The 26,187-nt window shown below is 39.1% G+C and overlaps 1 protein-coding gene across 2 annotated transcripts; it reads right to left on the reverse strand.

The window, feature by feature from the left end:
• Positions 1 to 1,003: 1,003 nt before the first annotated feature.
• Positions 1,004 to 25,667, reverse strand: sav1 (salvador family WW domain containing protein 1). 2 transcript variants are annotated; one of them, XM_072568683.1, is made up of 5 exons: positions 25,462 to 25,667; positions 16,702 to 17,148; positions 8,038 to 8,308; positions 4,399 to 4,548; positions 1,004 to 2,126 (listed from the first exon to the last, which is right to left on the reverse strand). In XM_072568683.1, the coding sequence occupies exons 1-5, from the start codon at positions 25,553 to 25,555 to the stop codon at positions 1,913 to 1,915; spliced, it is 1,176 nt and encodes a 391-aa protein (XP_072424784.1). In that variant the 5' UTR covers positions 25,556 to 25,667; the 3' UTR covers positions 1,004 to 1,912. The 2 variants fall into 2 exon arrangements, with proteins under 2 accessions (XP_072424784.1, XP_072424785.1); XM_072568684.1 differs by lacking the exon at positions 25,462 to 25,667 and adding an exon at positions 21,344 to 21,449.
• Between the last annotated feature and the right edge of the window lie 520 nt (positions 25,668 to 26,187).

Here is a 26,187-nt window from a genome sequence, read left to right on the forward strand (position 1 = left end):
ATTGAACTGTGAAAGGTAAATTTGTGGATTTTCACTCATTAGTTACCTCTACCCTGCACAGTTTCACTGTACCAGCTATGATTTTTATTACTTAGACAGCTCAACTTGGTAATGGTGCCATTGAATCACTCTTAGTTGAGGTCCCCTATCCAGAGTATATTGTGTTGCCTTGACATCCTCAGTGCTTCCCCCAGCTGGCATTCAACATTAAGGAGTTCAGATTCGAGACAAATGGAGGCAAGGTGGAGTGGGGGTAGACTGTAATTAGATTTGCTTGCTCAGATTGAGATCTGGAGACAATATTGAGAACACAAATGTGACAGGAGTTACACAGGAACAGTGATGTTGGTGCGTGGGCTACTGTCCATTAAGGTTTAGTTCAGAGTATGAACATGAAACTATTGCTGAACTGGTCAGTGGGATAGCTCTTCCAATTTTGGCAGGAGCCCCTGTTATTTAATAAGGAGGACCTTGTGGATAGATAGAGCTGTGTGGTTCGTCATTGTTTGGTTTTACTCTTAAGACTTCTCCCTAGCAATTTTGGTAAAATCGAGTTGCTTGCTTGGCCATTTCAGAAGATATTCAATGTATTGAGTTGCATGTATAATGGGCACAAATGACAAATTTCCCTCCTGAAGGACATCAATAAAGCAGATTTTTAAAAAAAAATAGCAATAATCAATAGATGGTCACCACCAATAATTCAGATTTATTAACTGGATTCAAATTCCTCTAGGTACTACAGAGGGATTCAAATCCACTGTCCTGAGCATCAGCCTGGCCTCAATTGCTAGTCCAGTGATATTACCAAGCAGTCACTGTCTGGTCTGATAAAAGGGCTATGAGAATTGTATATAAACTCAAAAGAAAAAAAAAACAAACATTAAGAACCATATTTCCTGTAGGTATGCATTTAAGTCACTATTGTTGGTAAGGTGATCACTCATCACAAAATAGATAGCAATTGCTCGGTGATTCCTGAGAATGAATAAGGAAAACGAAAAACATACAAAATGTTTATTGAAATTTATGTTTATACATATTATTGCACTAAATAAAAAATAAATAGCAATCTGTCTACTACTGAATTGCTGGAACCACAATGTAAAATTTCAATCTAATTAAAGCATGGCATCTATGAAAATACAGTCCTGCTAATCAGCTTATTTGTACAAAACATTATAGTTTGTATAAAATGCTTCAGTTTATAGATAGGAGTCAAAATATTGTATCCCTGATTTATTGACAGATAATTCTGAAATAACTTGGTGACTAGTCAGTTCAAATAAACTGCTTGCTAAACAAGCCCAAGAAGTCTTATTGCACTCAATTGAAGGCGTCTTCAATGAATGAAATATGTGGAGCCAAAGTAATTATAAAAGAACAAATGGAGCACAATTGGAATGCCACATTGATTATGCTTGCAATTTTGCATTTGTCATTACTATGAATAAGTTGGCATAAAAATGCCATTGCAATACCAAACATTACTTTCAATGTTCACAAGAAAACCGTTGGAAGTTTGGCTTTGTATGTAAACAGACACCTTAGTGTTTTCCCTACCAAGTTAATGTTGGGTGCTTTAGCTTATTTTGTGAAGCAAAACTAACAATCCACGTTTAAAGCTTTACAAACAGACTTTGATTGTCTGTTGCAAAATTGTTGCTTCTGGATCAATATTTGTACTTTTACATTAAGGCACATACTGCCTAGGAGAACTTGATAAAAGATCAGCCAACATGTACAGTAATAAACTACAGCATGTTCTGTCTCATTGGTCATAATGTTGACATTTAGAGGCAAGTTCCTCCAGACTGAACTTTTTCTTCAGTAGAAATACAGCAAACACTTTGCTTTGGGAACAATTGTTTTATGAAGTAAAACAATTTCTAGTGCTCAAATACTTAAGCTGTCAGAAGTTTGCAGGAAAATTCTTGCTGTGATGCTGTGCATACCATTGTTGTCTTTGCTTGCGATTTTCTAGTTCTGTCAAAAGTGCTTGTCTATAAGCCTCATATGACTTCACAATCCTTTCCAATTCCTTCATGAACAGCAGTTTCAGTAATCCTTGGTAAGTGTCCAAGTCTGCTAATTGGAAGAGCTCCCACTTCAGAATGTGATCATATCTGCAATGGTGACAAAAGCAAACAAGAACATCAACTTCATGTTGAAAAGAGCAAATCCTTCAAGTTAACTTACACATTTGCAGTTAAATATTATTCAAATATAGATGGGTGGAGGTGTTTCCATACTGGTAAAAGAAAGATAGTGTAATAATCCACTAGTTATATGCAACCTACAATTTTTTTAAATGTCAAAGATTCAAAATAAAATGCTGACCATATTTTCAATATAAATTATATACACCTGAAGAAATTGAATACATACACAACAGATTTTATCTGAGTTATCAAAAAGGTACAGAAAAGTCAAAAGACAATTACCAGCTAGTGAAAACTCTCTTCCATTCCAATCACACCTAGAGTTTGAGTCAAACTCATCACTAACATGCAGAATAGAAATTCCCCTCTGCCGTAAAGACATTATAAAGTAGTGGTGGCACCCCAAAAGTACTTTGCATCAGGAGGAGGTTTGCTATATAAAAATGCTGAGAACTTAGTTGAAATTCCCTTCCCTTACCCACAATTGATTGTTTCTCTCATTCCTTGAAAGGGCCAACTGCTTCCTATGGTGCATGTGGCAGCATCCAGCAATCTATTTCACTGCAGCATTGAGGAGAAACACAATCTGATCTTTAGCCAGATATCATGAGTCTTCCTTTTCAATCTGTTGAATCGTGCTGAATTTTACAATTGTTATAGGCCCCAATTGCGAGCTTTGCATTGGAATTTTAAATTGAGCCTTGAAAATTGTCACTTCATGAAAATTTTTAAAGCATATCTGTCATGGCAGAAAGCCCAATTCTGCTCCTCTATTGGATGGTCTATGCCATTCTTGCTGCAACTTTCCTCATATGTAGCTTGGTGCAGGATCTCCTGTGTGGTGCATCATCTCAAATCTCAGGGATTTTCTGGAAATAGCTCAGTCATTTCTGTGCTTCTAACTTCCAACTATAGCAACGCATATATAACGAAGTGCATACACATTGAGTCTTCACTGCCTCCTTTCTATCCTTTATAAATGGTTGAACAGCACATCACCAATTCTCCTTTGCTCTAAGCTAGCAGCTGTACATCAAGGAGAGCAGGCGAGTCTTTCTGTATATTCCTCCAACAGTCATAAATCTGGCTGACCAGTTCTTTTGTGATATTACACAAACACAAAAAATTGAATTTTGTACTCTCCTTGCGTAAGCTTTCCCTAGAATGTGCAAATAGATGTCTTTTATCAAGTAAAAAAATTCATTTCAATATACACAATAATTAAGCTAGATATTAAACATTTTTCCAGGAGGACTGTTGAGTAGAGATAAAGAACATATATAATTTCTGCATGATCCCAATACCACAGAACAAGAAACTCCATCATGCACAGTAGATGAACAGTGAGAGAATTTTTGTAAAGACTGCAGAATAGAAGAGCATAGCTGGGAAAAAGTGAAAAACAAGGGGAACATGTGACTTTCAATAGCGTATCTGGTAGCGTATGGCCTTTATGTAACACTATGTCATAAGTCAAATGTAATAATGAAGAATAGAACACAGAACAGATTATTAGCGAATTACATTAAAGACAATACACATACCAGAATATACTTTAAGGATACAATAGCAAATTTAACAAATTCAAACTACATGTTCCCGGTTCAAATTGTCTATCACAAATTTTATCTGCACAAATCGCCATTTTTTAAAAATCAGGTGATATCCATTATGGTGGGCAATTAAAACAAGACACATAGCTTTAAACACATTGAACAGAAGCAATTCGGTTCCATATGATCTGCCACAAGACAGTCATTTCATAGCATACAGATAACACAGTACACCTAATTTAATAGTGAGTAAAGAAACACATCCGAAAAATTAGCATTAAATTAGGGCTGAGAATTAAAGTTTCCTCCCGCAATTGATGCTTTTGGAAAGCTAAACAAGCAGTGACACTGCTAGCTGTTATCGAGGAGTTGAAACAGATCTTCCTTGAGCTGCAGTATGTACAAAATCAAGGAGAACACAAGGCAATATAGTAATTCAAGGATGAATCATCTGGTCTTCAATTCATGCTATTGTGAAAAAGTGAGTGCCAGATTGCTTAAAATACATGCATTTAATTTTATTCAAATGCTTCAAAATAGAGAGAGGGAGAGGGAGAGGGAGAGGGAGAGGGAGAGAGAGAGAGAGATAGAAAGAGAGTGGGGAAGAGCAGGGGGAGACACATTGCCACAGGAATTACATTTAAAATGTTATTTCTACTTCATGGACTTTGACGAGTGCTTACTTTACTGGAGCTCTGGCATAGACCTTCAGCCAATCTGGAATTTCTGCAGTGTGGTATGGGTTTGCAGGAACCAATTGATTTCGCTCAGTTTGTCGTGGTTGGTACGTAATTGGAGGAACAAGAGGTGGAGGCTGGTCATAACGTAGAACACTGCAAAGAAGATTAAATATCAAATTACAAATAGATATACAATAATTCTTGTTTTATCCATATTTTCAGCTAAGGTAAAGGATATTTTTAGTTACAGAAAAGGTTAGGTTCTTATATGAAAAAGAAGTTCAACCATGCGAATTTAAAAAACTTGGTGCTGTTTGGCACGCATAAAAACTAACTTACTTGGATTCTGAAATACAATATTTGGCTTTATTAAAAGTTACACACTAGCTGTTAGATTATCTTTGCAGAAACATGGCTAATCCCAAAGTGACAAACCAACAATGCTGCTTTGGTTAAGTGCCTATTATCTTGTTTTATTTACTAGTGGGACATGGGCATCACTGGCTGACCAGCATTTATTGCCTGGACCTAGTTGCCCTTGAGAAAGTAGCAGTGAGCTGCCTTTTTGAACCTTTGCAGTCCACAAGATTTTGATTAAGAGATAGTAAAGGACTGGCAATATATTTCCAAGTCATGGATGAAGGTTTGCTTGCTGAGCTGGAAGGTTTGTTTTCAGAAATAGAAAGCAGGCTACACTACCAGTGTTTCATTCAGAGACTCACTGAAGATGTTACTGAGTATGGTGACGAAATGTCTGAAAAATGAACCTTTCAGCTCAGTGAACAAACCTACATCCAGAACCTCAACCTGAGCTACAAATCTTCTCAAAGCTCATTTCCAAGTCAGGGTGGCGAGTGGCTTGGAGGGGAACTTGCAGGTGGTAGTGGTGCTCCAATGCATCTGCTGCCCTTGTTCTTCTAAACGGAAGTGAATGTAAGCTTGGAAAGTGCGAAGGATTAAGATGAATTTCTGAAGTGCATCTTGCAAATAGTACACACTGCTGTGACTGAGTAATGGTGGAGAAAGGAGCGGATGTTCGTGGATGTGGTGCCTATCAAGTGGGCTGCTTTGTCCTGGAAGGGGCCAACCTTCATGAGAGATGTTGGAGCTGCACCCATTTAAGTAAGTGGGAGTTTTTCATCACACTCCTATCTTGCACCTTGTAGATGATGGACAGGTTTTGGGAGTCAGGTGGTGTGTTGCTCTCCTGAGTATTCCTAGCCTCTGACCTGTTCTTGTAGCCATGTTTTTGTGGCAAGTCCAGTTGAGTTTTCAGTCAATGGTAACCCCAAGAATGTGGATTAAGGTGTGATCAATGATGGTAACACCACTAAATGTCAAAGGGCAATGATTAGATTGACTCTGATTGGACATAGTCATTGCCTGGCATTTGTGTGGCATGCATGTTACTTGCCACTTGTTCGCCCTATTGTGGGGATGGAGAGAAAGCTGAAGTATTCATTCTCACATCAATTGTTTCTTAGCACCAAGTCATGCAATACCAACTACAGTCTACCTCAAAAAAAAGCTTTTGAAAGCTAGATGAGGGGCTAAAACCTGTTGAATAACAAAAGGTAGGACAAAATAAAATCAAATGAGTGCTAGGTTTGTCGAGTGATTTTAGGGGAAAGGTTAACACAAAAGATGCGCTACTTGGAAAATGACAGCCTAAGCATTCCCTTAAGTGTGCAATAGTTAAGGTAGTAAGAAGAATACAAAGTAGGAGTTCGGGTGTCACTGTAAGAGTGTAGGAACAAAACAGATTTTCAAATATATTGACAATCTTCAGAAGATGTATTTTCTTTTACAGAATACAAAATACACCTGGTAATTCCCAGAGAAATGAGATGATTCATTTTGGTACACAATATACGAAGACAATAAGGAGGAACCAGTGGCATAATATTAATATCACTGGACTAGAAATGCAGACTCCTCCTACAGCAATGTAATTGAGCCCTAACAATGGCCTAGTGAGAGAGAATGCCACACATCCCAATTAATTAAGAGAATATATAAAAGCTACAACCCTAAAGGGACCTGGCTATACACGTAGACAAATCAATAAGAAGTGGTACGATGTGTTGAAGTAGTTAATAAAGCATGCAGTATCCTGGGCTTTAACAACAGGATAGAGTACAAGAGCAAGGAAGTTACATTGATCTTGTAACTTGTAGTAGGCTCAACCTCAACCTTGTTCAACCTCAACCTTGTTCAACCTCAGCTGCAGCATTGCACCCAATTCTAGGTCTTACACTTCAGAAAGGACGTGAAAATACTGGGGAGGGATTGAAAAGATTTACAAAAATGACTCCTAAGATGAGGATCTTCAGTTATGAAGATAGTCTGGAGCAATCAGAACTGTTTCCTTTTGAAAAGAGAAGGCAGAGAGGAGATTAGGTTAGATTGGATTCCCGACAGTATGGAAACAGGCCCTTCGGCCCAACAAATCCACACCAACCCTCCGAAGAGCAACCCACCCAGACCCATTCCACTACATTTACCCCTGCACCTAGCAATACGGGCAATTTAGCACAGCCAATTTACGCAACCTGCACATCTTTAGACTCCACACAGACAGTTGCTCAAGGCAGGAATTGAACCCAGGTCCCTGGCGCTGTGAGGCAGCAGTGCTCACCACTGAGCTGCTGTGCCGCCCCATCACTTAGGTGTATTCAAATCATGAGATGCCTAGACAAAGCAGACAAGGAGAAACTGATCCCATTCAAAGGGATTGAGAATAAGAGGACACAGACAAGTAATAGCAAAAAGCAAAGCAATACACGAAAACTTGTTCATGCAGTGGTAATCAGGGTCTGAAATATGCTGCCCTGAGAGCATGGTAGACACAGGTTCAATCAAGGGATTCAAAAAGACAGCAGACATGCAGGGTTACTAGGAGAAGAAAGGATAATGGCACTAGGCGAAAAGCTCATTTGGAGAGCTGGTGCAGACACAAAAGGGTTTCTGTATTCCACATGCTATAATACTATGTTCTATGCTATAATAACTGTGATTTAATAATAATGCACACATTAACTTCCTGTTGCAATGTCAACAAATTTACACGGACAAAATTAAAACATGATAACAGTTACTATGCAAGGGGTGCATTTGACATCCAAGTGATAATTCCTCCAGCAATGCTGTGAACAGTCTCATATTGGTGTCTGATACAAATGCAAGATGGGTTCCCTAAAATTTAAAACCTTGAAACTATGCCAATTGGATAATGGATATAAAATGCTGGCACACACAAAGTTAAGGGTACTCACATTAAAAAAAACACTAAGCCAAATACTATAATGAAACACAAACATTAAAACCATATTTTGCTTTTACATCTTATAAATGGAGATGATGATAATAGAGGGGTCAATCCATATCCTATCTGTACTTCACTGCAGAACAGTTATCAACATGATTTACAACCTAATCAAAGCTTACTTCAAATTATTTAAATTAATTTAAACAGTAACTTTGATATTATTTTGTGGCAATTACTAAATAATTCCAAATTAAGTGAAAACAGGTAAAAGATATGAAGCAATTTTTTGTACACTTACATACAACACTTGCTTAAACATATTTGCTTTCAAAGCAAATTTTGGGAAAAATTATAAAACAAATTCTTTACTGCACCTGGGAGCACAAGGGTGCCTATACTGAGCTCGCTTGTTGATGTGATCAACATAATAAACACCAAATTCAGGTGATTCCACTCGCTCCCACCCAGGTGGCAAACCTTCTCTTTCAAGTGGATGGCTCCAATGAGTTGTGTTAGTATTATGGTCTATATAGTATTTTCTTCCTCGAATAGTCCAGTCCGCTGACCAACCAAGAGGAAGAGGCAATTCATCAGTACCATGATTTGTTAGGTTTCCCATGGATGTTGAAGGAACTCTTCCTATGCCTAAACATGCACAGAAAATAAATTAAATATTCTTCTTTAAAAGCAAACAAACCATTATGTCATTATTTCTTAAAATAAAAGTATCAAGTCTGAGGTTTCTCCAACATAAAATTGTGGATTAACACCTGCAAGGGAAAAATTTCATTCCAATAAACAGGAATCTGGATAGACAAACTTGCATTTACATGGATGGAGTTAGAAAGGAGTCTGACTAGATCGTTATACAGAAAACTATGATAAGTTCAATGGGTCAAATGCCCTCCTTAAACAGCAAAGAGGCCCTTCAACCTTCAATAATTTAACTGATATTTATATAAAAATGTGACATGTGATCAAATTTCCAACGTCATAAAACCCACTAATATGGAACCATTGTAAACTATGGTAGATATTTGAGATGTACAATTTAGTTAGCTTTCATCGTCTTATTGAGTACAATATTTGATGATATCAGAATAGTTAATTTCAGAACTGACATTCAAACATTGTAGCCAAAACTACATATGCAAGTACAAAATGAATTTCCTGCGAAAGAGCATGAAAACATAATAGTCAAAAGTGGACTGAATCTATTCATATATCTAAACAACTTTCCTTCATATCAGGTCACAAGTAAATGGTAAACACCAATAGCTAAGTCATGCAATTAAAAGTACGGCCTTCAGATGAAGTTATAGGACTGATTACCTTATCCAGATCACAAAGACAAAAAAGCTCACAAATATTCAGCAGAAATTGTGGATACAATGCCAATATTTTAGAAATTAAGAAAAAGTCAGGTATGTATCTGGACCAATCAGATATGAGCACATCCAATTAGGAGTGAAAACCCAGGATATCAATATTGGCAAAATTTAAACATTGCTGGTAAACTATTGAATAGCGTCAGTTTCTTCTCCACTCAAAAATCGAATAGTTGGAACATCGTTTCTGAAATTCTTGCCTCTTTCAAAGAACTGTCGAAAGGAAAAAAGCTGCTGCATATCTCAATTGCTAAACATTCTTCAGTTTCAATAGCATGGTCTTCATGTCCAGACTAGCATAATGTCACTATTTCAACAAGATCTTGTGAACCTCTCAAGATAACCAGAATGGTTTCACTGGATCCATTTATGAGGAGATCTTGTTCTTGGCTAGTGTCTACAACTAGGCACTATATTAAATACAGTAGCAAAGAATGTCCAATGACTATCACCAGGAGCTGCATGGCATCAAGACAAATGTCTAAAAGAAATTCCCGCTGGCATTAATCTCAACAATGGAGATAACCAAAGTTGACACCATCCTAGAAATTGCGATGCAGTTGAGTCTTGCCTCCCCATATAACAGAGATACAGCATATAATCAGGTAATTCTGAACTTTTAACTAGCAAATTAATTTGTTGCTGACCATAAAAATGTGAGTGTTTTTGCAGTTTTACTTTCCTCAGCTTGATTTTCCTACCGCACAAGTGCATTCAAAATCTGCTAGCTATCACGATGTGCAGCATTACAAGAACAAATTCTAGGTAAACCAACTGCAGCAAATTACAAACACAAATTTATCAGCATCCGTGAAGGGAAAAGACCAAATTATAGCTTTGCTATTTTCCTCAAATATCGTTAGAAGATCCTGATCTTAAAAATGCTGCTGTAGGAAACTTATTTACTTTCTCCAGCAATACGCCCACTTTTAAATGGTAGAGTGTTTTGCAATTGTGGGATAGTGCCACACCTTCAAGGGTGGGTGTAAGTGGCAGCTTTAGCCAAAATTAGATTGGAACATGGCATGGAGAGAGTGCTTCCTCTTACATTCATCCTTTTAGGGAACATGCAGATTGTCTTCAGCACAGCGTTAGTAAGAGATTTTTGTGGTTAGATTTTATTCAATTTTCTTCCTTTATTTGGAAACACTGGCTTTCGAAGCACTGCTTCTTCATCAGGTGGTTGTGGAGCAGGACCTGCTCCCCCCTCCCATTTATCTCTCAGCCCTTTGGCATTCCTGATGAAAGGCTTATGCCCGAAATGTCAATTATCCTGCTCTTCGGATGCTGCCTGACTTGCTGTGCTTTTCCAGCACCACACAACCAAAATACAACCTGTTTTATTGCAGATCAGACAGCCGTATCACAAATCAAATAGAATTCTCAATTTTTCTTAACTGTTGTCTTTGCTTTTTGCAGACCAGAGATTAATAATTGCCAAAACAAAGAAATACTTGAATTTGTATGATGCCTTTAATGACCTCAGGATGGCCCAAAACACTTTAAATCCAGAGTATAACTGCATTCTGAAGTGTATTTACCACGGAACTGCAAGACAATGCCACTGAGCTAGTGCTGGAGAAACTCAGGTCTGGCTGGCTCTGTAGAGAGAAAAACAAAGTTTCATTCAGAATTCAACACAACTTTACTTCTGAATTGGAAATCTTTGAAACAGGAGTTATATTGGATTTCAAATTCTATATCTTTCCTTCTCCACAGAAACAGCCAGACCTGAGTTCCTCCAGCATTTTCTACTTTTATTCAGATTTCCAACATCTGCAGTTTTTTTTTTGCTTTTGTGTTTGAATATGAAATGCAAACATACCACATCGAAGACATTTACATAGCTTTATGGCAGTTAATTAAGTAACGAATTAAGCAGACAAGCAGAAACAATTAGAAATACAGAAGTGCAATGTGTGGGGGTCAGGATGCTTCATGCTGGAGTGTAAAATCCTGCTCATCCATAGGTATAAAGCCAGGAATCTCAATTTTCAAGTCTCTTTTGAAAAAAACTTACTAAATGCGAAAAATGTTTGGACTCTTCTCGAAATTGCGGTGAAACTTCGACTGAAACTTCAGATGTAACTCATTTGTTACAGCGAGTTACAAACTGAACTACATACAATCCCACGCAATGTTTCCTCTTCTTGGAAATAATGGATAGCATCGCCTGCTCAAATGAAGGCTTGTGTTGGTGGAATACCCTGGTTAATCATATGTTGTGAATCTGACTCAAAAGATGCTTCACTTGCAATTTGTAAAACAGCAGAATCTTCTGAATTTTGCTATGATAGTTTTATAAATAAATAGATTTCAGCTTTTGAAATATTTAAAATTTATCATTATGTTACTAACATTTCAAGATAATCTTATATTAGGAAGCATTACATTCATACTTTGAGAATTGTCTATATACTAACACTGCATTTGAACTTTAAATGACATGTGAATACCCTTTTCTCAATTAGCGTGCTAAGTCTTATACTTCTTGGCCTCTCCCCAATGCAGTTCTTAAAAACTTTTCAGCTCTGGTGACATTCCCAAGTTCATAGACATAGACTTTTAATTTCACTGAGCTGGAGTACTGATAAAACCCAGCACAACATCAACAGAAATCATGTCTGATCTACTATTAAACAATCAACTTCAAAAGTAGAAGCCAATAAAAATTGGAGAGAGGAATGATCAGACTGCAAATGTTCTATTGCCAATGCAGAGTCAGTCATTAAACCTTGACCTCGATTCCTAGACTTTGATGAGCATGGAAGATGCAACATGATAATCAACCTGTAAATTCATTTTTATTCACTCATGAATATCACTGATTGGTCAAGCATTTATCGTCCAACTAGTTGACTTTGAGAAGTTGATGGCAGGATGCCCTCTTGAACTGCTGCAGTCCATTAGATATAGGGCACACTCACAATGCCTTTAGGATGGGAATTCCAGGATTTTGATCAAGAGAGACTGAAGCAATGGCAATATATATCCAAGGCAGATGCTTGGTTGTTTGGAAGACAACCTGCAGTGCTATCCGATCCTTCTTCAGCTCTCGTTCTTCGAAATTGTAGCAGCTCGTCCTTCAAAATGTGGAAGGCGCTACTAAGGAGCCTTGGTGAATTTTCACAGTGAATTTTGTACATGGTACAAACTGGCTACTAAGCATTGGTGATGGAGGAAGTGAATGCTTTTGGATCTGGTGCTTATCAAATAGGCTATTTATCCTGGATGGTATCAAGATTCAAGTGTTGTTGCAGCTGTACTCATCCATGCAAGTGGATATTGTAGAAGTAGGTATACAGACTTTAGGAAGACAGGAGGTGAGCTACTCACACAGGACTCCTGGCCTCTGATGTAATCTTGCAGCTACAAAATTTATATAGCTGGTCCAATGCAGTTTATGGTCAATAGTAACACCCAGGTTTTGGTAGTGGAGAGGAATTCAGTGATGGTGGTGCTACTGAATATCAAGGGGCAACAGTAAGATATAACTTTGGAGATGGTCTTGGCCTTGTATGGCACAAATGTTACTTGCCACTTGTCAGTCCAAACATGGAAACTGTGCAGGTCATGCTACATTTGAACATAAATTGCTTCATTTCCACACCCTTAACCCTGATCCCTACAGACACTGGTTTTGCTGGGAATCCTAAATGCCAGACTGACAAATGCGGCCTTGATGTTTAGGACTCTCACTTTACTGCTGGAATTCATCCCTATTGTCCATGCTTAGAATAGGGCAGTAATAAGTTCATGAACTAAATGGCCTGAGTGGAACCCAAACTGAGCACTGAGCAGGTTATCAATGCTTGATAGCATTGTTAATGGCACCTTCCATCACTTTATTAATGAACAAGGCCAGAGTGATGGGCTGTAAATTGACCAGGTTCAATTTATCTTAATCTGTACAGGACATATCTGGGCAACTTTGTACACTGGCAGGTAGATGTCGGTGTAGTAAGTCTACTGGAAAAGCTTGGCTAGGGATATGGCAAGTTCTGGAACATGTATTCAGTACTATTGTTAGAATTTTGCACAGGGTCCATAGCCTTTTCACTATTCAGTGCCTCCAGATTCAAGACTGGTATCTATGATGCTGGGATCCTGGGAGATGGTCAAGATGGATTATCTGCTCATCGCTTTTGGTTGAAGATTGTTGCAGATGCTTCAGCCTCATCTTTTGCACTGATGTGCTGGGCTCCCCCATCATTGAGGATGGGAATATTTGTAGAGATGCCTGCTCCAACAAGTTGCTTAATTGTCCACACTATTCATGACTGAATGTGGCAGGACTGCAGAACAAATCTGGTTCGATGGTGTGGAATCGCTTAGCCCTATCGTGTCACTTGTTGTCTGTGCTACTTGGCATGTATATTCCCCGTTCTGTAGCTCTACCAAGTCAAGATATCATTTGTAGATATAGCCAGTGCTGCTCCTGGCATGCTTCCCTTCACCCTTCACTGATCCAAGCTAGATGCTCTGCTTGATAGTATGGCAGAATGGGGAACATGCAGGTCAGACGGTTGCAGATTGCGTTGGAGTACTATTCTGTTGCTGATGGCCCACAGCACCTCATGATGCCCAATGGACTTGGGGGACAATCTAGCAACCTATTACTTGCTATGTAAACAGATATAAGCCACTAAATGAGAAAAACTACTGCTCCCAAAATAAAGTGAAAGAAATTCTCAACACTCAATAGTCCTGTATTCAGTCTCAAATCTCCTTCAAAAGCTGAGTATCATTAAGCACAAGATAATGTACTTCTTATTCAGTTAAGCTTTTTAGTAAGAGATACATAATTGCAAGAATTATTATATAGTACTTATATCTAAAGCCACAGACAACCATTAACAAAAAATAAATTTGCAGGCGAGCTTTTAATGGTGTGCCTTACAGGTAGTTCTGGGATAATGAGTCAAGATTAGAGTGGCGCTGGAAAAGCACAGCAGGTCAGGCAGCATTCTAGGAGCAGGAAAAAAATCGATGTTTTGGGCAAAAGGCCTTCTTCAGGGCTTTTGCCCAAACCATCGAATTTCCTGCTCCTCTGATGCTGTGCTTTTCCAGCACCACTCTAATCTTGACTCGAATCTCCAGCATCTGCAGTACCCACTTTCACCTAGCTCTGGGATAATGCGCAGTCTGGCAGCATGATTTAGCTACAACATTGCTGAAGAATATGGGAACAACATTTTGGAGAATGCTTACTTCTGTTGGCAATAGCGCAATTCCAGCTGGGATCAGTTCGCATGCTTCATTCTGCGCATGCATCAACGTGCATGCTGAAATCTCTGCTCTGCATGTGTGCTGGTGTCCGTGCACGAGCGAGCCGGTGCCAGTCTTTGTGACATTCTGTGCATGCGCAATGTCTGTACTGTTCTGCACATGCGCGATGCCAGCGCCAGTCTTCATGCCATTCTGTGCATGTGATGTCAGTTGCTGACACAGCAGCTTTCTGTGGGAGGTACTGTATAGAGAGCAGCTTTCTTTTGTTTTTTAAATGTATGGTGCTAAATTTACTTTTCTTTCATTAATAAATATTATTTCAACCTTCATTCAGGATGTGTTATACTTTGCTTGACTTTTCAGTGATTTTTGAACGATAATGAGTAATAATTTTTGGTCTGCCCCAAACCCACTTTTCCCATAGGCCCCATGATTTCTATTAAGCGAGGTTTTGCTGGAATGTAACTACACAGTGTTACAGGAGAACTATCTATATATTTAACCTGATGTTATGTTGAGTGCGTGGTGCTGGAAAAGCACAGCAGGTCAGACAGCATCCAAGGAGCAAGAGATGTTATGTTAGCCAAGAAGAACTTTTTACTGTTCAAATATTACTTTAATATACACCTAAACTACTGCAAAGAGAGGATGGAACATCACAGTTAAAACCAGAATGCAACATTATCTGAATATTGAATGTCAACTTAGTTTGAATTCAAACTATGAGGAGTAGGGTTAAACCTTTAACCTCTGGCTCAGAAGTAAGAATGTTCCTGAACAAGGCTGCTTGTCAGCCTTGCTCATGAACTGCTTGGTAAGTTGACCTCAATTCTGTTACTTCACAGACCATTTCAGTGATTAACAATTTTCAGATTGTAAAGTAGCAGACATTAAAGACACAGGTCAATGGCAACACTTCACAGTTGGAATGATATACATGAAAAACAGCTGTCAGGGATGCACGAGACAAATAACAAGCACAAGCTTCAAATAAGGACCTGACAAATTGAGAGAGTCACCGAGTAGATCGTGGACATAAAGCAACTCTTGAATTATTGACCAATTTTGCTATAGCTTCACCTTCAGCTTGCAGATCTTTAACAAATAAATAATTGTGAAACAATAATACAATGATTTACCATTTAGTATCATGGTGCAATTCTGGACAGCCCTGAAGCAATTAATTTAGTATGCTTTGAAAACACTTTCGTAGCATAATTGAAAGGTTGTTTAATGTAAGAGCAAACTGGTTGACGTGCAGCGAGTCTGGATACACTAGTAAATCATTTACTTCAAATGAACGGCATCACCGTTATACCAAGGAAACCAGATGTCTGAATAAATTCCTAACTTGAGTGTGCATCATTGGAATTACAGAAAAGGAGAGATCAAATATGTAAATATTGAGCATTAGTAGAAGCTTAATTGAAACTGGCAAAAAATATTGATAACATTATCTTTTGAGACTCTGACACAGTAAAGCACACCATACCCTCATCCTGTGGTGTAACTCAACTGAGACATTTTAATATGACCACTAAAGACTGAGCGGGGGGGAAAAAAATCATTAACATTCAATGCTGCAACATGCCAATTACCAAAAATAGTTAAACCACAGACAGAAAAGTCTAAAATTAGTAGATGCTCATTTTGACTTTAGTCATTTAAAATTGACACAGATCAAACATAGAAATGCTGAAAGTTGAACCAACCTAAACCAGTAACCCTACTGCTAACTTAATTATAAGTCTGATTTTCAGAATATGGCCCTGATTTACTTCAAAAGGAAGAACCCTTTAATGTCGCCATGGATGCAAAGCTACAGTGCAAATTACTAGACCAACATTGTGAAATTAAAATGAATACAGCACTTTAATGAATACAGCAAAGATATTGATGCAGTTTCCCCTAAAGAATATACCAATTCTTAAGTGACAGGACGGCTGATCACTTCAAACTTGAAATTTCTTATACTGGATTAGTGGTGCTGGAAGAGCACAGCAGTTCAGGCAGCACCCAACGAGCAGCGAAATCGACTTTTGCCCGAAACGTCGATTTTGCTGCTCGTTGGATGCTGCCTGAACTGCTGTGCTCTTCCAGCACCACTAATCCAGTATTTGGTTTCCAGCATCTGCAGTTATTGTTTTTACCTCATTGAAATTTCTTAGACCCTTGTTGAAGCATTTAGTTTTAGCTAATACATTGTAGTACTATATCTTGCAGCCATCTTTCAAATGATACCATAAGAATCTAAACTTTAAGAACAAATAATGATGGTGCATTGTTGCACCATGTAACATTTAAAAAATAGCAAGTGAGAAAGGGCCAAAATTACAAATCACACAATAACTAAATTTCCCATGTGATTTTGGGAAAAACCAATACCTGCCCCCAAATGATATTCATGAGCAGAAATCTTACCTACTGGAAGTCTGGTTTGCCCCTGTGGTAAATGTGGAAAAGGATCAGGATTGTGATCATAATATCTATAGTCATTGCAGAACCGCTCGGCTATGTGCCGTCGTCTTTGTCCATCTTCATAATATGGTTCAGGATAATAGTAACGGGTAGAAGGCTGAACAGCATCACCATTTTCAGAGGAATTAATTTCAGCTAGAAAGGATTGTGACGAGACACCATATTCTCGAGGAACTTCGGACAGATTACGTGTGATGTAGGAAGGTCCTGAAGGCCTGCTACTTTCACGTCTAATGATATCACGTGCTGGCCTTTGGACTGGGCCTCGCACAAAACTTTGGTTTCGGGAAACAAGATCAATTGAGGGATAAACAGAAGTCCCTGGATCCACTAAAACATCAGTCCGCCTTGGAATGGTTGGCCCATGGCGAATAAATGAAGGCATTAAATCTGTAATTAAGAGACAGACAAGCATTACACAATAGTTTATAGATCCTTAGTACATGAAATCAAAATATTTTCTGTGCAATATTCAACATAAGGGGAGGGGATGGCCTAGTGGTATCATTGCTAGGCTATTAATCTGGAGACTCTGGGAATGTTCTGGGGCTCAGGATTCAAATCCCACCATGGCAGATGGCAAAACTTGAATTCGTTTAAACAAAGAACTAAAATTAGGAACCTAGCGGCCATGAATCCACTGCTGATTGTTGGAAAAATCCATCTGGTTCACTAATGTCTTTTAGGGAGGGAAACAGCCATCCTTACCTGGTCTGGACTACATTTGACTCCAGACTCTCAGCAATATGGCCAACTCTTAACTGCCCTCTGGGATGGGGGAATGGGGGATAAATGCTGGTCTCGCCAGCAATGCCCTCATCACATGGATGAATAAATAAAAAATAACCCAGGCGCTTGCAGAGTTTAAAAGAGATTGTTACTATTGTGAATATATTGAACTTCATCCAGTTATTACTAGAAAACCATGTATTGAAATACACAGCAAAATTATGCATGTAGGATGTAGTGTTTACCTTGAAATTAATCAACTTCAATGACAAAACTCAATTCTCTGGTGACCCATATTTACATCTAGCAAAAAGCACACACTTAATAACTTTCAGTTTTCTGAATTAAAGTTTTAACTCTAGAAAAAATGAATTACCTGATTAGGGTTGCTTATCAGTTACCTCAAAGTAAATTAAATTTAACCAATTTTGGAGTTAATCAGTTAAAAGCAAACTTGGATTTATCTTCTCACGTCAGAGTTCATAATCAAAAAATGTGCTGGAAAAGCACAGCAGGTCAGACAGCATCTGAGGAGGAGCGTCAACGTTTCGGACATACGCTTTTCATCAGGAACATGGAGGTGGAAGGGGGCTGAGAGATAAATGGGGGTTTGGGGAGGAGAGGTTGGGGGTTGATGGCGATAGGTGGTCATTCTGATAGGAGAGTGGATTGGATAGATGGGAATGAAGATGGACAGGTAAGATAGGTCAAGAGGGCTATTTGAGGGTTGGACCTGGGGATGACATTGGGGGGGGGGGGGGCAAAGAGAAAGAGATTTGGAAACCTGATGCTGTGTGGTTGAAGGGTCCCGAGGCTGAGGTTGAGACATTCTTCCTCCAGTTGGTGGATGGCTTTGATTTAATGGTGGAAAAGGCCCAGGATTTGCATATCCTGGGGTAAGGTGAGGTGGAGTTGAAGCAGTTGGCCACAGGGCAGAGATGGTGTTTGGTGTGTGCAGACCAAGATATTCCCTGAACAGCTCAAGCTGGCATCCTGTCTCCCCAATGTACGATACCATATTGAGAACAACTGATGCAGTACATAAGGTGTTTGGATGTGCAGGAGGTCGGAGTTCATGTTGAGAAAAACAGGAACAGTGGATGATCTATCAAAGCTTGTGACTTAGCCAAGAAGTTCAGAGAAAGGAGAATTACATCTTTTAAAAATATGTCGCACATGTTCATGATTAAAGAGTTGTGAACATAGAATTATTTATTTACATTTCTGTTTCATATTATCCCAACCATTCCATACAGCCATAGAAAGAATGATTTAGACTGGAGCCTTAGTTGCAAGGTTCTGCATAATGTACATTTACCAACAGAAACATGCACCTCATTTAGGGTTTTAAGGTAATAACAGTTAAAAAATTTACGATAAGTTTTCACTAGAAGCAACCTACAGTGGTTCTCATTCAGAATTGTTGCAGAAACCAGAATGCTTGGTCAATTAGGTTGGAAAGAATTGCTTAGAAGCTTTGGGAGAAAACTGCTAAAAATGAGTCTCGAGTATCTTTCCAAAGTCAACGAGTTAAGGGATCTACAACTTTAAAGTCTTCAAAGAAAATCTGAGAATTGTTTAGCCAAGAACTAATGAAGATCTCTATGCTTCTTTTAAAAGGCATAAATGGATAGGAGGAAGTAGAAGAAACAGAGAACTGAGTTAGATGAAAGAATAAAAAAGCATATTATTTAAATGGTGTGAGGTTGCGGACGTCTAAGGGTTAAGACTCTTGGGAATTCCCCTTCTCAAAAGGCAGAGGAAGCAGAATGTTGAAATATTAAGGCAGAGGTAGATAGTTTCTTGATTACCAAGGGATCAAAAACAATTAGTAGTATGCAAGAACGTGGAGTGGAGGTTAAAATCAAATCAGCCACGTTGTTATTGAATGGTGAAGCCAGTTCAAACAGCCAAATAGTCTACTCTTGTTCCTTGTCCGTATGTACAAGTCTATTTAGCTTTCAATGACAAAAGATCAATATCCAAGTTAGAGGTTATTACACCTAATTATAAATGTTTGGCAAGTGTACATGTAATAAAAAGATACAAGAAGAATATTTAACGAAACATTTTTTATTAAGTATCTGGGCTACATTTCTATAGCAAATAGAAATTTACATCTTGGTTATGAAGCAATCAATATAAATCACTTGACCAGTAAGCCTACATCTACAGTAGCTAAGTTACTTGAAACGATTCTAAGATATACATGCATTTGGAAAATCAGAGTTTGATTAAGAATAGTTAGCACAGTTATGTGCATGGAGATCATGCCTGACAAATTAGAGTTCTTTAATGAAGTGACCATGAAAGTTGACGAGGACAGGACGGTAGGCATGGTTTATGGGGATTTCAGTAAGGTTGAACTTTGGTGAGGCCACACTTGGAATATTGTGCTCACTTTGATCAACTTGTTATAGGAAGGATGATTTTGTACTGGAAAGAGGGCAGAAGAAATTTCTAAGGATTTTGCCAGGATTCAACAGGTTGAGTTACAGGGAGAAGTTGGACAAGCTAGGACATTTTTCTTAAGAGCATAGAAGACTGAGGGGGAATTTTATAGAAGTGTATAAGATCACGAGAGGCATGGATACCGAGAATGCATTGTCTTTTTCCAACGGTTGGGAATCAAGAACTAGAGGGTATCAGTTTAAGGTTAGAGCAGAAAGAATAAAAGGAAAGCTGAGGGGCGTATGGAATGGGCTGCCAGAGAAAGTGGGTTGAGGTTGGCACATTAACAGCATTTAAAAGGCATTTGAACAAATACATGGATAGGAAAGGTTTAGAACAGAGGTGGGGAACCTTTTCATGTCAGAAGGCCGCATTATGTTAGTTGTCATCTAATAAGGCTGCATCCAAGAACCTTCGATTATATATTCTTCAAAATTCACATTTTTTTAGTTAGTAGTTAGATATTTACAAAATAAAGAAAAAAAATGTTAGTTCTAAAGTTAACTAACCTTTTAATGACTTTGATCTGACTGTTTTTTTGTAGGAAAGCATTTGAATATTTAGTTGCAGCATGGAAGTCTGCAGTTTTAGCTGATCCTCTACATGGGTATCAGTCATTTGTGACCTTAAGGGCATCTTGATTTTGGTTAAGTAGGAGAATGTAGATTTCAGCAACAAAGTGGTTGAAAAGCAAGAAAGCATTTTTCATGCATGTTGCAAAATTTGGATTTATTCAAAAGGCCACACATAATGGCCTAGAAGACCGCAGGTTCCCCACCACTGGTTTAGAATATGGGTCAAGTGCAGGGAAATGGGGTTAGTGTTGATGGACATTTTGGTCAGCATGGACTAGTTTGGGCCAAAGGGCCTGTCTCTGTAGGACTCAATGACTAATCACACCATGATTTAACTGAAGTTGTGTGCGTCCATGCATGCACGTGAGAGATATTGCACAATATATTCATGGGCAATTTGTCATGCAAAAAATTGAGATAAACCCCATCCACAATCCTACAGTACTGTTGCAAGCTTCTACAGATTCCATGGTTTACATTTTTTATTTTCTTTACATTAGAACTACATTGTTTACTAATTGGTTTCCCTGAATTATTCACATTTTGTTTCCATAATGCCAAAGCAGCTTTTAACACCAAAGTTTTTTCAGGCTAAACTGCTCCTGCTGGAAGCAAAATGAACCAAATGATCCCGGTCGAGGTTCCTTTAGGGTTGAGCAAGAGAGGAAGCTCTTTATGGTGAACAATTCAATTGCACTACTGGAGAAGGAATCAACCAAGCAAGCTGCCAAAATGAGTCTCAATACATCTGCAGTTCCAGACAAATTGCCACACTCGCAATTAGTGTTAGTTGTGTTAACAGCAACATTGTAGCAATGTTCCACTCCTACCAGGACATAGATGGGGGTCAGATAGTTCAGTTGTCCAGATGGCTTGTTCGTGATGCAGAGTGATGTCAACTGCATGAGTTCAATTGCTGCACTGGCTGAGGTTACCATGGACTCTCCTCCTGCCCTAGGCATGATAATTCTCAGGTTAAACCTCCAATTGTCTCTCTCTAATCAGAGAGCAGCCCTATGGTCTGGTTCAAGAAAAACACTTTACCTTTTACCAGATAGATCCAGCAAAACTTAGCTTCAACTGCAAAACTGTTAATTGGAGATCTCCAGGAAGACTTGCACAAACACACATACTTAATTCTTCAAGCTACAAGCCCTCTGGCAGTTGTCTACTACTGAAGGATAAAATTGGTACAATTTATACAGAGTATAGTATGCAATCTTAACTAAAGACTTAATCAGTTTATTACAAGAGTTAATATTAAAGTTCAACCTGCAAACTTCTTATCTACAATTCTTAGCATATAGCATAGCTCTATCTCCAAAACTCCTTTTTTTCCCTGGCTTTAGATGGATCACCAGAATAATGATTTGAAATTCTGCAAAATTGTAGGGGAAGGGTGTCATGAGTGGAAGTGGTGCTGGAATTTTGCAAGTACTTCAAGATTCTGAAGATGGGAAAGCAAAATGCATCTAATAAGCACAAAAGGTACAAACTAGCTCTTCTGTAGGAGCTACAATGGTGATTACTTTCATTATGTCAAACTCTAATACTGAGGCATGTGTATTGGGGGGTCGTCATTGTGCATAATTGGAGAGTATACTGACGAACCAAGTTGGATCTTCAGAATGCACATGTATCTTATGACCCTGGAAATTGTACATCATTCATGCTATCTGCCTGGCCTTCAGACACAATGCCTTCAACAACCTCAGCTCCATTCCCTAGAAATTCTCCTTGTAAGCCTAGTCTCTTTACTCAAAAGGTTTTCGATCTCCTGCAAAACCATTAAGATTAATCTTCAAAGACTTACAATCTCTCCTAACTTTCTGACTGTGATGCAGGAGGCACACCTTATAATCCATGCAACACAGCTTTGGATATTTCTCTACATGAATATACTACAAAAAAGCCATTTGGGTTAAGAGGAACGAGTTTCAAACACTGGGTTAGCACTTTATGAAGAACAGAAAGGTCACAAACTCTCCAAGACAAGTGACTAGTATGACTATTTCTAAACCATCTCATATTCTGCACACAAGTATGCTTTAAATAAAAAACAAACATACTATGATTCACTAGATGTGTGATTGCAATTAAGAAGTTGCTTGACAGATGCAATCAACAGATGCAAATATGTCTGAGATGGAAACTAGAAAAATATTTGCACTTTGTACACTGTGCATGAATAGATCAAAAGAATTACTTTCAGCAAGGAGAACAGTGCATTTTGCAACCATTACTCGATGAAACAAATTACTCCAGTGCCAAAGGAAACCTACTGTGAGACTACAAAACATGTTAAAACACAAACAATAAAAGCTAATCTTTCTAGATGCTTAAGATCTAAAGGTTTAATACACGTTATTTAGAACAAAGAGCTACTGGACAGAGTCATTGATCATATGCAGTTTCGTAAAGGGATATCAAAACATATGGATTCAAAAATAAACAGCAACTGTAGCTGTAAATACAACTTCAAATTCAATGTTCTACATTTGCCAGTTTTACACAAAAATATCCTCATGCCAATTAACATGTGACAGAACTATTAAGACTGCAAGTATTGACAAATCATTTCACTTAATCTCCAATGTAATATTTGCTGCACTGCATTTAAGTTTATCTCGGAAGATGAATAAACTAGAAATCTGGAAACAATTGATAGTGAGGTCACCACCATGCTGTTTGGTTGGAAGTTCCCAGGGTGGGCAAAGTTGAAATAGAAGATAGAGAATTACTAATAAAGCAAGGAAGATAACTGAATCCACCTTCATGTTACAATTACTATTTTGGGAATGATTAAAAAAAAGTGTATGGAATGAGCTGCCAGAGGAATGATGGAGGCAGGTACAATTACAACATTTAAAAGGCACTGGGATGGGTATTTGAATAGGAAGGGTTTAGAGGGATATGGGCCAAATGCTGGCAAATGGGATTAGATTTATTTAGGATATCTGGCCGAAATGGACGAGTTAGACCAAAGAGTCTGTTTCTGTGCTGTATATCTCTATGACTCTATGAATGCTGAGGCCCAGGTAATGCAATGGGACAATGAAACCATTATCAAATTATTACAAAAACTTCATTCATGCCCTTTAAAGAAATCTGCTATCCTTACCTGGCTTGACCCACAGCAATGTGGTCGACTTCTAACTGCCTCTGAAATTGCCTCACAAGCAGAAAGCTTCCACTCCTGCTCTTAGTTCCTATGTTTCATCATTCACCTATGCTGTTAATCTCCTGCTGCTATTCCAGGCTGGATTCACCATCAGACAAGCCTATAGCTTCCCCCTAAAAGATCAAAATGTGTTCATCACTGTGATATGAACAGCAACTCTAACTGCTATCCTCTCCCTCATCTTTCCAACTAGCAAACCCACCAGGGTCTAAACTAACATCTTTTCCATTCTGATCCCAAGGCTGACTTTGCAGATACTCACTAGAATTTCTTTCCATGTCCTCTCTTGTTCAACTTGTCCACAAAATCCATCTTCTGATCCCAAAATCCTATTCCTGTTAAGTTGTTGACCATTTTCCATTACTTATCTACATGCTTTATTATATTGTACACAGCTTCAATCCCATTTCCTAAACTGCTGTTATAAAAACTCACCTTAAAAAAGCTACCCTTGGACAGTAAAATAAAACAAAGAACCACTGATTCTGGAAATCAAACAAAAAGAAAAATTGCTGGAGAAACTCAGCAGGGGCCTGGAAGTATCTGTGGAGAGAAAGAGTTAACACGCTGACCCTTCTTCAAAACACTGCTTTGTTTCTTCAGAAACTTCTGATTTGCTTACCTTTAGACAGTATTCATGTAAATGATCAGTCCTGCTCCTATGTCTTCTTCAAAGCTCTTGCCAAAATCAGTGGCCAACTGCTTTAAACAATATTTTTGAATCACCTGCTACAGCACTAAAAATAATGCAAAGTACACCTGTGACTGCGTTGCACCATCACCCCTCAACCTCCTTAGATCCTCTACAGCATCAAGCATTGTTGACCACACCATCTTGCCTCTCCTTCCCCACCCAGATGATCAGGATTGCTTTTGTTGTGACCACTTGCAACAGCTTACCCCCACCTCACTCCCTCCAAAATGCCTAAAATCTATCCATAGCCCCATATTTTCATACTCCCCAGCAATCTCATATCTTCACACACATTTTCTATTATCAACCTATTCAGAAATATTACAACACATATTTGGGACAGGTGGGACTTGAACACAGGTTCACCTGGCTAACAAGTGGCACAGTGGGAGTGTCCCTACAAGAGCTCTCATGCTTCAACCTCACCAGCTTGCAATCTCTCCACTGCCAGATGTCAAACATCCCATCGCAAATCTAAACCCATCCTGACCACTGTTCCATGGTGAACCAAATTGTTTGCAAATTTGACATCTTTTGAATTTTTTACTGACTCTATGCGCTCCCCATCACAAAGGCCAATTACTTCATCCTTCGCAACATCACCCACCTATATCCCTCTCTCAAACTTACCACGGCCGAAACTCCTTTCCATGTTTGTGTTTATCGACTGGACTGAGGAGAGATACACTTTACAGTCTGGAGACTAGCGGCTAAAAGCTACCTTCTGCTGAAAATAAAATGCCTCGATTCTGCAGCTAAGACAACTGATAGTTAAATTTTAAAAAGGGTTCGTAACAACTGTTGCACTGAGCCTCAACCACAAGATTAAATACCAACACAAGCTCCGCCCGCTAACCCATACTTAACATCCCTCTCCTCACTCATCGCTATCCTCAACTAGCAAATAGCAAGTCTCATTAATAATCATCCCCACAACACTAATGGACCAACGCTTTGGTTAAAAGACTAAGATGCATCAAAACATTAAGAGTTAGGAGCCCCCGCCAAGGGGGCGGTTGCTCAGGGAACTTTAAAACGGGCCCCGGCCCAATCCCCCCAGACCCCGCACTTACTCCTCAACAGTGGAGACGTCTCCTTCTTCACGTACTTCCCCTGCACCTCAGGCGGTTTGGACGCTTCGTTTTTACTTTTCTTCCTCGATAACATCTCTTTAAAGAAGCGCTCCGCCCCTCTAACATGGCGGTACCCGCATCCTAAGTGCAGCTCATCCGATCAGGGCCAGACGCAGATTCCCCACCGGCCGGCCCGCCCGCGGAATGCTGGGAATACACCCACGGAATGCTGGGAACTGGGTTGGGGCAATGCTAGGCATGCGCACTGCTCGCCAATATTTCCAAGAATGGTTGGGACCAGAATTGACTGACAAGACACTTTCCCACCTGTACTCTCCATCTTGCCCAGCTCTAACATTGCTACAACTGGTTGGTTCAATGAGGACTTCTGCAGTGAAGTGAATAAGACTGACACACTTGTTGCTTGTTAAGTGTGAGGTGGTGGAATTTTTCTCTCAACACTGCTGCCTCATAGCGCCAGGGACCCAGGTTCGATTTCAGCCTTGGGTGACTGGCTGTGTGGAGTTTGCACATTCTCTCCGAGTCTGCGTGGGTTTCCTCTGGGTGCTCCGGTTTCTTCCCACATTCTAAAGATGTGCAGGTCAGCTGAATTGGCCATTCTAAATTGCCCAGTTTTAGGTGCATTAGTCAGAGGGAAATGGGTCTGGGTGGTTTAGTCTTCGGAGAGTTGGTGTGGACTTGTTGGGCCGAAGAGCCTGTTTCCAC

The sequence above is a fragment of the Chiloscyllium punctatum genome, chromosome 4 (genome assembly GCF_047496795.1).
Source record: "Chiloscyllium punctatum isolate Juve2018m chromosome 4, sChiPun1.3, whole genome shotgun sequence".
NCBI lineage: Eukaryota > Metazoa > Chordata > Chondrichthyes > Orectolobiformes > Hemiscylliidae > Chiloscyllium > Chiloscyllium punctatum.